At 40.9% G+C, this 11,756-nt stretch overlaps 1 protein-coding gene across 1 annotated transcript; it reads left to right on the forward strand.

Annotated features, from left to right (window-relative positions):
- The first annotated feature begins 721 nt into the window (after positions 1-721).
- On the forward strand, positions 722-11,317 carry CLK1 (CDC like kinase 1). The gene is made up of 13 exons (XM_082197626.1): positions 722-897; positions 3,877-4,034; positions 4,338-4,563; positions 5,857-5,947; positions 6,313-6,379; positions 6,843-6,959; positions 7,269-7,435; positions 7,585-7,679; positions 7,760-7,889; positions 8,275-8,357; positions 8,999-9,078; positions 10,838-10,928; positions 11,023-11,317. The coding sequence occupies exons 2-13, from the start codon at positions 3,877-3,879 to the stop codon at positions 11,164-11,166; spliced, it is 1,449 nt and encodes a 482-aa protein (XP_082053752.1). The 5' UTR covers positions 722-897; the 3' UTR covers positions 11,167-11,317.
- Positions 11,318-11,756: the final 439 nt, after the last annotated feature.

The following is an 11,756-nucleotide window of genomic DNA, read 5'->3' on the forward strand; positions in this document are numbered from 1 at the left end:
TTGCAATCTTTTTAGTTACAGCAAGCGGAATGTTTCTGATGCTTAGCTGCTGAGAAAATGATTTTGAGAAGCTTTGAGCCTGCTTGGGGGGGGGGGTGACTTTGGGCCTAGATGAGGTCACCTGTCCTCACCTTCCTTCACAACCTGCCCCACATCTAGGTTTGCCTAAAAAATGCACGGCAAAATTCAGATATACGGCAACCCTTGTCAGCAGTATACATGTTGTATACAATGTTTAGGGGTGCGTACTTTCATTTTGACTCAAGAAAATCACCATTTTGTAGCTCAAATCAGGGGAAATAAATACAGTAAAAGGACAAAAGTACAAAGATTCACAAAATCTTTAGGGGTATACTTACCTCTGCCCCCCCCGAAAAAAAAGCACTGCAAAATAAAAGAGTTTGCAAAAGCAGCTCAACAGCTTGGCCCAAAAAAGGTCAGCTTTTGTGTCTGGATTTTCACTTTTTGAAATATGGCAACCCTAGGGCCTTATGCCCATTAACTTTTTTTTGGGGGGGGGGAGAGAGAGAGACTCAAAAAGATTTAATTGTGGGGGCGAAGGGACTTCTAGCAGGAGTTGCCTCCCGGGGGCAAGGAACAGAATAACACAATCGGGATTAATACACCGACCAGCGAAACAGGTGGGCGGGGCTTATTCCATCCAATCGAAACCCCTGGGGAGCGAGGCCCGTGACGCAGCCGCGCATGCGCAGCTATTGTGACGACCTTCCCACTTCCAGAAGGTTCCTCGCAGCCGGCGCCATTTTGTCGAGGCGGACGGTTGTTGTTTTTTCCCCCAGCGGCGGTTGCTGAGGCCGGAGAGGAGGAGAGACGGGAAGGCTCGTCGTGTCCAGAGGCGCCTTTTGAGAAGCGGAGTCGACTCCGAAAAGGAGAGCCGTAAGTGTCGAGTGCGGGTCGGCGAAAGGCTCGGGGCCACGGAACGGCCGGTCGTAATGGCGCGTGAGGGGAAATATTCGAGGGGGGGGAGGCTCTCCTATTTTTACCTCAGGTTTTTTTTTCCTCTCAGGGGGAAACACACCGGGATGGGGTTGGCTTGGCTGGTCGAGAATGGTTTCCCTCCCTCCAAAGCCGAGCCTTTCCCGCCATGTTCTCCTCAGGGAAGGCGAGCTCAAAATGGCTTCGAGGCCTTCGCTTTGGCGTCGCCTACGCGAGAGGCACGTCGCGTCCCTTTCTAACCGTCCAAGCTCCTCTTGTGAAATTCATCCGCTTTTTTTTGGCGCTTCCTCGGCTCACACATGTCTGGGGCAGAACCACCTGCTTTTTGTGTCGTTTTCTCCCGAGATCCGAGGAACCCCAGGCAGGGCGAAGACGAGCGACATAACTTCCCAGGGCGTCACCGGCGTCGTAGTAATAAGCGTTGTGGTTTTAGCACAGCCGCGAGCAGGACTGAAGGGATATCTATTAAGGGGGTTGTTGTAAAAACGACGACAAACAACAACATCAACATGACCTGGCAACCCGGGGGGGGGGGTCTGTGGCCGAAAAATGCCTTTTGCAGTAACAAATGGAATCACAAAAATTACGAAGGCTGAATGAAGTGGGCGGAAAGGAGATGGGTCCCTCCAGAGAATAAATCCGGTTGGGGAAAATCACAAGAGCGAAGTACTTTTTTTCCCTCTCTGCTTGTTTGCCCCTCCCCCTCCAAACCGTACTCGGTAAACAAACCCTGAGTATTGGCCTTGCTAAAACTAAGGGCGGTGGTTAAAATAGCAAAAAAGGACTGCTTGTTGATAAGGAAAAGGAAGTTTGCATAGCCTGGTTAAAAGCAGGAAAGAGAAGAAAAGCCTGTGGTGCTGTTGCTGCCCCGTGGGAAGAGGGTGTCGCCACCAGAAAAGGCCTTGTTCTTAGTACCTCCCGGTTGTAATTCCCGATTGAGCTTGTTTCGTTGGGATGACGGTGGGAGGGGAAGAGAAAGAAAGGAGCTGCCCAGAGATCTATAGGTACATTGGTACCTCGGGTTACATACGCTTCAGGTTACATATGTTTCAGGTTACAGACTCCACTAACCCAGAAATAGTGCTTCAGGTTAAGAACTTGGCTTCAGGATGAGAACAGAAATCGTGCTCCGGCAGCAGCAGGAGGCCCCATTAGCTAAAGTGGTGCTTCAGGTTAAGGACAGTTTCAGGTTAAGAACGGACCTCCAGGAACGAATTAAATACTTAACCCGAGGTACCACTGTATAGGTATATAAATAAAAGGAGTGAATTCAAAACAATTGAGAGAGAAAAAGAGGAGGCAAACCGATAGGCATCACCCATATGAATATGTGCCTGTCTGGATACTCAGGTCTTCTTCATCTGAGATCCTTCTGTATTCCCTTCCATCAGAGATGTGGGGGCTGGCAACTGGTGGCGCCCCAGCTAGGGTATGCCGTCTCCAAGAAGGCTTATTTCTCACTTCCCGTGAAAGAACATTTACTGAAATACAGTCAAACACTGTGAAGTGTATTCAGGAGCTAGGTATTGGGTAGCTGAACTATACAGTGTCAGTCACTTGTTCCTTTTGTTTTTGTGTGATTGTGGTTGATTATGGTGTTAATGCCCAGTAATATATAATTCTATTAGCATAGTAATACTGTATTGGCATACAAGTTGCCAAATTTGTGGGCACATTTTGCCACTGGCTATACAGGCAACTCATATCTGAGGCACGTTAACTTGTACAGTTTCAACTTTTATGTGGTTGTTGGCTGGCCAGTTGAAATTGCAGAAATTAAATGTACAGAAGGTGGCATGCTTAAAAACTAATGATGCGCAAAAAGAGCTTTTAAGCTCTTCTGCTTGCTTACTGGGCTCTGGGAGGCTATCCTGAGATCTCAGATGACCTCACAAGATCTTGCTGGGAGCCTTTCAGAGCCCAGCAAGCAATGTGGAGAACTTAAAAGCACTCTACCTTGCTTGGTGGGGTAGACTCTTAGGGTGTGCTGGCTCTGGAAGGTAAGACTTCTCACGCTGGGGCATTTCAAGGGGTTTCGATTTTCGGCACTTGATCTGTACTGTGGGGTGTAAAGTGCTGTGCTTTTCCATTAATATTAGTGCTTTTTCTTTTCCATGTTAGGCTTCATATTGCAGTGTATGAATGGGAATTGCTGTCACTGCGGTATTTTGGAAATCCCTGCTAGTCAGTTGCATAAGCCGTTGGTAGTATTTAGTCTCGTTGATGTGTTTTAGGTGGCAGCAGTTTTGAGTATACAGTGGTGCCTCGCAAGACGAAAAGAATTCGTTCCGTGAGTCTTTTCATCTTGCGAAGCAAGCCCATAGCGTCTAGCGAAGCAACGCAAAACCGAAAACCCTTTGGTCTAGCGAGTTTTTCGTCTTGCGGGGCACCACTGTAATCATTAAGAGTAATGTGTTGCTAAAATGTACTGAACTCGCACATACATTGAGAATTAAAATGTGGGTTTAAAATGAGCAGACGAAGAAATTACTTGGTAAAATGCTTTATTAGGAGCAACCAATGGTAAACAAAATATGCAAGCTTGCATAGTAACTTTGTAGCAGTACTTCTGATCAGTTTGTTTTTGTTTTCTGTTTTTATGTTATTTTTTTAATGCAAGATTTCTGTAGTTCAAAAGCTTACACTGCATTGTGAATATGGATTGGTCCTATTCAAATAATTACTGTTAATATGAGTCTGAGGCATTTCTGTGCTTCAAAGTGTAGGGCCCCAATAAAAAAATTCTCATTTGACTGTGGTAGAATTGAAGCCATTTGAATTGTATATTTAAGTTTGATCTCATTGCACTGCTTAATAGACTGATAGGAAGAGAGAGATTTACTGGAAATAGTTCTAAAACTGGTGTATACAGAAAAAGTTACTGTTGACTTTTTGTCTCATAATTGTATGTATTTACAGATGCGGTATTCAAAGCAAACACACTATTCTGATTGGGAAGAAAAACAATGTTTGGATCCTAAAAAAGGCAGCAGCCATCATAAGAGAAGAAGAGAATCATACAGCAGTACGCATGAGAAAAAGCGCTGCAGATATACTCAAACCCAAACTTATGATAGGTGAGTTAGTTCACCCCCACCCCATACGGCAAGTCTGTATCTTATTAAAGTTATCAATATGTATCATAGTATTGTTGAGTTGGAAGGGACCTGGAGGGTCATCTAGTCCAACCCCCTGCGATGCAGAAATCTCAACTAAAGCATCCATGACAGATGGCCATCCAATTTCTGTCTTTAAATTTCCAATGAATACCTTAAATCTCAGTCTGAATTTGAAATACACGTAAACAGACATAACTTGCATGCATGAGAACTGCTAGTTTAATGTTCCACATTATATTCTTTTGTTTGTTTCTCTCCTAGCCTTTATTCAGATGCCAGCTCCTTCCATGAAAGAGATAATCATGAACGCCGTTATGTGGAAGAATACAGATACAACTACAGTCAACTGTCTGAAACCAGGCACCATTGCAGAGACCATGAAAATGGTTATCACAACCACAGTAGCAAGTCATCGGGGCATAGCGGTGGAAGCAGTTACAAAAGAAAACACAAGACTCATCATAGTAAATCACATCATTCACACGCGGTATGTATAATTTAGAGCACCTTGAATGTGATTATACATATAACTATTCACTTTGAATAATCACACAAATGAAGCGAGTTGGAGATGTATTTTAGCATAGAAGTATGCTTTTTCTGCTAGATCTTATGTTCCTGAAATGGGAAAGTTCTGTAACATGTAGACAAATATTTTCTAGTTTTATTACTATTGCTTGTTTATCAGGCAGTATTCCATTTTTCTGTTTGAATACCTGAATTAGGCATTTGTTGGAAGTATGGCTAAGATGCACCATGAATATTGTTTCCCCTGTTAGGCAAATTCAGTGGAACCAGTGGCTTCAAGTTACATTCTGAATGTCTTATTGGACAGTACAAAAATGAAAGTGGAATAAATGCCTTGTAAACTGATACTGATGTGCTTGTGCTAAATGTTAAACACTATTTATTAGATTAACGTAATCTCTCATAACCTTTGTGGAACAGCCAAACAAGACCGTGATCCCAAATCAGGAAGGTTGATGGTGCAGGGAAACAAGTTTCTTTGCACCGATCTATCTTACCAAGCTAGCACATAGGTGCTCCAAGGATGGGAGTTGCATGTTTAGTACAGCTAGTACTGTTGGGTTATCAGCTGATGGACTTGGTCCACACATTTCTCTTCCCCACTCCCAACCATCCAGTAGTGGATCAGTGCTGCCAGAAGTGGTGCTGATAATTGGCTGAGGGATTGGCAGTGGGTGCTGTGTAATGCTCAGGATGGATATGTGTAATGTACATATCTCCTCAACTGAAGTGGTGGCTGTGTGCAGTTAAGTAGGTTTTGTGATTTTTGACATTACTCACAGAACACCTATAACAAATTATGTGTACTGTACAATATGTACTTTAAACACTTTACATTTTGTTGACACTCCTTATTTACCAGTAAAAGGCTGCACATTATGCAGTATAAATTCCAGTGCTTGTTATGTTACAGCATTAAACAGAAGACATTTTATTTGCAAATCTTAAAATATATAGTTTTTCTAGTGAACCATATTTTTAAAAGCGTTTATATTGTGTGTTATTGCCTTGCCACTTGAAGTACCTTATCTGAAAATCTGTTCCTTGCCATGTTTTTCTCCTGTAACCCTAAACTATGTGCCCTGTGAAATTCTGGGGAATTTGAAATTGTTCCTGCCAACCGTTTGTGGCCTGGCGCGTATCTGAATGCCTGAATATCTCCCTGCTGAATGAATTTCGTATTCTGCCCTGAATTCACTCGGGTTTATTGATTGGCTGGATGATCTTGGTGCCGCGCACTTGCCGTTACCAGAGGAGTCACCGAAGGAAAAGATCGAGGAGTGTAGAGGATGATGAGGAGGGTCACCTGATCTGTCAGAGTGGAGACGTACTAAGTGCAAGATGTATAGAATATTTTTCAAAACTTATACACTTTTCAGATAGAATAATTTCTTTTAGATAAGAAGCCAGGAGTCTTTGGAAGTCCTTTCCTTTCTTTGGTTTTTTGTTCTGTGTTTTGTTTTTTTCTTTGGGGGGAGATTATTTTTATATAGAAGTTAAATTTTAATTGGAACTTCTTATATAGTGAGCAAGTTAATTTAGAATGAGATAGACATAACTGTCTTGAAGAGTTGTCCAATTAAATATTTTAAAGATGTCTAGTTACACTTTTTTTAACATAGCGGCACTACCTAGAACATAGCATGGTATTTTGAATAATGACAATACACCACTGTTTGTATAGCTAATTTCTCCCCTCTGTTTTTAGATGAAATTGTCAGTATTCTGGGTGAAGGTGCTTTTGGGAAAGTCGTGGAGTGCATTGATAACAAAACGTAAGTTCAACTTTTTTCTTGTAAGAGCCTGACACCTAAATGGTGACACATAGTTCTTTCCCTCCAAATGAAACAAAGAAACCTAGGTACTTAAGATGGCACTTACACATGCTCATCTCCCTTTCCCATCTGGTCTCAATTCTTCTGTCTTTTCATTGTCTAAATCTAAGTTGTAAGCTCCTCAGAAAGGGGATCTTTTTGTTTGTTGCTGTGTAAGGCACCATGGTGCCATTAGAGTGATAATAAAATGGATACACCAGCTTTTTGTGGTTCAGCATTTCCCTGTTAGCATTGTTCATTCGGCTTGTCATTTTCCGTCAAAATAATATGCATTTCCACCAAAATAATATGCTAGAAACAATTTAAGTGTTGATATGAATAGTTATTTAACTGAACAAAACTTGTTTAAACTTCGCTTTATGCCATGGAGTAGTCTTGTGACTTTTGAAAACTTTTTTTTTAGGGGAGGCAGACATGTAGCAGTAAAAATAGTCAAAAATGTTGATAGATACACAGAAGCAGCTCGTTCAGAAATAAAAGTACTGGAGCACATAAATAAATCCGATCCTAACAACATATTGTAAGTATATTATAAAAATGTGAAGTTTTTACAAATGCTTGCATGCTTTTTTATTTGTGTGATTCCTTTTCAGAAGAAAATAATGGGGGCTTTCATTGGTGTACTGAATACAATTTTTTTGTTTATGTTAAATTTTAAGTTTGTAAGCTCAGTTGAGAACCCTGGATCATCTCTAGCTGAGCTGAATTTTGAGTACACCTATTAAGATAAATGGGCTTCAAGTGGGTCTACTGTTAGTATAACTAACATTGAGTATTATCCTGACTATTTTGTAGCATCTTGTGAATGACATTATTATTGTATTTACAGTCGCTGTGTCCAGATGTTGGAATGGTTTGAACATCATGGCCATGTTTGCATTGTGTTTGAACTGCTGGGACTCAGTACATACGACTTCATTAAAGAAAACAGTTTTCTGCCATTCAGTCTTGACCACATTAGGCGAATGGCTTACCAGATTTGCAAATCTGTAAACTGTAAGTACACATAGCACTTTATTTCTGTTTCTAAAATGTCTCTTAAGACTTGAAGCAGTTAGTAGTTAAAAGAAAAGGCACAATTGCACAGTATACGTAGGAGTTCTGTTTAACATCTCTTGTAATAATTTCCTGACTTCTCTTTACAGTTTTGCATTCAAACAAGCTAACCCATACAGATCTGAAGCCTGAAAACATACTGTTTGTGAAGTCTGACTACACAGAAGCCTACAATCCCAAACTGGTAAATCTCATTTCTTAAAAAGCTCCTCTCACCATTGATCTCTTTTGCGTGTATGCTTAGTAATTTTGGTATTATTTCAGAAACGTGATGAGCGTACACTGAAAAATCCAGATATCAAAGTTGTGGATTTTGGAAGTGCAACATACGACTATGAACACCATAGTACTCTTGTGTCTACAAGGCATTACAGAGCTCCTGAAGTTATTTTGGGTGAGTAGAAAAGTAGTCTAGAAAGTTACTTTTCTTGCAGTACTTTTGTGAGTCATTTTTAGACCATGTTGAGTGAGGCTGCTTTAGAAGTTGCTAGTTTCTGTTTACCTTCTTGGCACCCTGTGCATTTTGGAATTTCAACCTAAATGCTAATTCTAAGTTCTAAGTGTAGCAAATGTTGGTTTCATCTTGAACTTACATTAGAATTAGGGTTTCTTTTTTAGGCAGTCTTGTTTTGTGACTTTCCCATTTACAAAATATTATGAACCTGTTTGAAGAGCTCTTTAAGCAATTCAGTTGCAGATCAGTAACACCTTAAGTTTGAAAAAGCTACATGATTTAATGTCATTAGATAAGCATAATCCTTTATTTTCTCTCCTCACAGCCTTGGGATGGTCACAGCCTTGCGATGTTTGGAGCATTGGCTGCATTCTTATTGAATATTACCTTGGATTCACTGTATTTCCGGTACGTAACTGCAGAAACGTTGGCTATAGAGACAGCAGTGACAAATCTTACTTGGGAACATGTGATAAGATGTTTTACAGAAAATGCTATCATAAAAACAAAGAGCTAAATTTTGTTGTTGTTTTTTAATGTTACCTGATGAATCAGAATAAACTCCAGTTGGTGTGAAGTATTTGACCTTCAGTTCTGCAATAGGACAGCAGCCTCTCTTCTGATGTTGCATTTCAAAATTTACTGTATAGTTGAATTCCGAAAAGGGTTGAGAGAAATGGAATAGTGCAAACCCTTCTTGTTCACATGGACTTAGCTGGGTGTTTCTTCAGTTTCAGAGCCCAGTGCTGTGTCCCTTTATAGCAGTAGTTTGTGTAGCGGGTGCCTACTGCCATTGATCAGTTTCATGAGCCTTACCAAGTTGCAGCTGCTATGGAGAGCTGACTGTTTAGGAGCATGCTAGGTACTACTTAACCTTACCTTATATAGGTACTATTATGCAAAAACAAACTTGCTATCCTCAAAGCTATGCAGCTGCCAGAGAACCCACACTCCAATAGTAGTTGGCTTTATATACTGTGAATAGTTCTAGCTTTCCTTTTGAGTTTTTCAAACACACTTATATGGCAATATTCCATCTTTATTAACAGACACATGACAGTAAGGAGCACCTGGCAATGATGGAAAAGATACTGGGACCGCTACCAATTCATATGGTCCAGAAAACCAGGTAAACTTTTTTTAAGGTTCCATTTCTATTTCCCGCCCCATAGCACAGTGCCATCCATTTCTATTTTGTGTTTTCCTTGATCCCTTTGTAGTCATTGTTGTCATAGCAGCCGCTTCACAAATAAATGTTATAATGAATACAGTCCAGACCCTCCTTTTTGGAATATTGGGCCGGCTATAGCTAATGACTTACGCTTCAACAATTGGGCTTTCCCTCCTCTCCTTGTGGCCCCTGCAGGGGCGAGATAACAAGGGGAGGAAAGGGGGTGTTGTTTAATCTGGCAAGCTGAAATGCTTTTCCTGACAGAACAATTGACCTAGTGCAACTTAGGCTGGTTTATACTGGTGACAGTGTCCATGTGTACCTTGGCATGGGTGTGGACAATACTTCCACTGATGCACATAAACACATGAGGAAGCTATATGGTAAATTGCCCGTGAATGGAAAAAAACAATTTTAAAAATAGTCTGCCTGCTCTTCAGAGGCCTTAGACTGTGGACATGGAACTAGTCCTTACATAAATTAAAGCCAACCAAGTTGATGCCCATCACTACCTAAATTCCATAATGTAACCAGATACCTGTTTGTGAACATACACGTTGGGCATGAAAGTGCTTTGTGTTTGAGGCTCTTTAACAACATGCAGCGACTTCTGATGGGAACCCATTCATCTACAAATACAAAGTCTACCTGTTTTAAGCATGGTTTAGGAGTTATAACTGCTAAGTGCTTATAAATTTAAATGTATTCACTAGGTTGACCTGGAAGTAGGTTTGAGAAATGTCCTTCCTTGTTCTATAGGCAGTTGTAATTTGAAGAATGTTTTTACTTGCAGCATTTGGTTGCATAATTCTAGAGGAACTGAAACCTCATGCATTTTCAGCTCTGGTTGCAGTTACTTGTTTTAATATTTATAGACCACCTCTCACTCATCAGTGTGCATATTCAAGAATATGGTAGTGTAGAGTATAAAATGGCTTGCTAATGCCAGTGTAGATCAGTTGCTGAGTCACTATTTGAACTACTTGACTGCTTGTTTTTTGTTTGAGGATAGTAGCAGGAAGTATGGCTTACATAACTCAAGGTAAGCTCAATGTAGTATTCGTGCTCAGTGCACTGCTAGTTTTAGTATCCAGGACCATGAAAGTATTGTACATTGGTACCTCTGGATGCGAACGGGATCTGTTCCGGAGCTCAGTTCGCATCCTGAAAAGAACGCAGTGTTTCTGCGCATGACGTTTTGAGCGCATGCAGCGAAACCCAGAAGTAACATATTCCGTCACCGCGGAGCGCAACCCAAAAACGCTCAACGTGAAGCAACTTTCACCCGAGGTAGGACTGTATAGGGGAAATGGTACTAACATGAAGTTGACATGTCAAACAGAATCCGTTTCAGAAGTCCGTTCAATTTCCAAAGTGCAGCTTCTGATTAGCTGTAGGAAGCCCCTTTGGATGTTTAGCTTCTGAAAGAACGTTCAAAAACTGGATCACTTTGGTTTTTGATCGTTCAGGAGCCCAGGTATGACTGTATTCATGTTTTCTAAACATGCAACTCGTGCCTTCTGGAAGGGGTAACTTTTGCCATGGGAAGATAATTCTGCTCTTAATGTGTTTAAGAACCCTGTTTTTTAATGGGAGTTCTAAATACACCCCTCATACGTTGTCCCTCAAAAGTCATTCTTCCTTTTTCATGAGAAATCTCAAGCAACTGAATGCAGCCTGTCACTCATAATTACTTCTTCTCTTTTTACATAACAAGAAAGCGCAAGTACTTCCACCATGACCAGTTGGATTGGGATGAGCATAGTTCTGCTGGAAGATACGTTTCGAGACGCTGTAAACCCTTGAAGGTAAGAGGTGTAACTGCATAACCATACAATACTTTCCCCTACCCCTCATTTATTTAGTGTCAGGGTGGTAACTTGCTTTCCCCCCTACCCCTAGGAATTCATGCAGTGCCATGATGCCGATCATGAAAATCTATTTGATCTCATCGGGAAGATGTTGGAGTATGATCCAGCCAAAAGAATTACTCTTGCAGAAGCCTTGGAGCATCCTTTCTTTTCCCCGTGTAAGGAAAAGATATAAACAACAGAGTTCCCTAGGCGATTATAGACTGTGTCAGTCAAAAAGCAACTTTTTATGTATTTATTTTGTAATTAGATCTGTAAATTTCTTTTCATATTGTCTTGTTCATCTGTTAACCTTCCACTTGAAATAAAGCATTTGACAAAAAGAATTTGCCCTTTTCTTTTTCCTAGTCTTTAATGTTGCGGTTTTGTTAAACGGCTGCCGCCCACACATGCAGCCTTGTTGCAGTTGGAACAACAGGTTCTGTTCCAAAGTTAAGAGAAGGACGGAAGTCCTAGGTTGGCAAACTAATTGTTCAGATTTCTATACAGTTAAACAATTCACACCTTTGTCAGTTTGACATGATGTGCTAGAGGAAATTGTAAATCAGTATTGTTTAACATGCCCCTTATATACTTGACATTGTAGTGGAAACAGCAATCTCTCCTTTGCAGTTTGAAAGAGCTGCTCTGCAAGGTGTGCTGATTAAAATCTCTAGCCCCTAGAAAGTTATCTAGAACCGAATGTAACCCACCAGCTTAAAAAAGCCTTTAAAAAGGACAGAACCTGCATTTTCACAAAACTCCCTGAAGTATCCTGTCTTCTGG

Source organism: Podarcis vaucheri (genome assembly GCF_965113315.1).
Source record: "Podarcis vaucheri genome assembly, chromosome: 1".
Lineage (NCBI taxonomy): Eukaryota > Metazoa > Chordata > Lepidosauria > Squamata > Lacertidae > Podarcis > Podarcis vaucheri.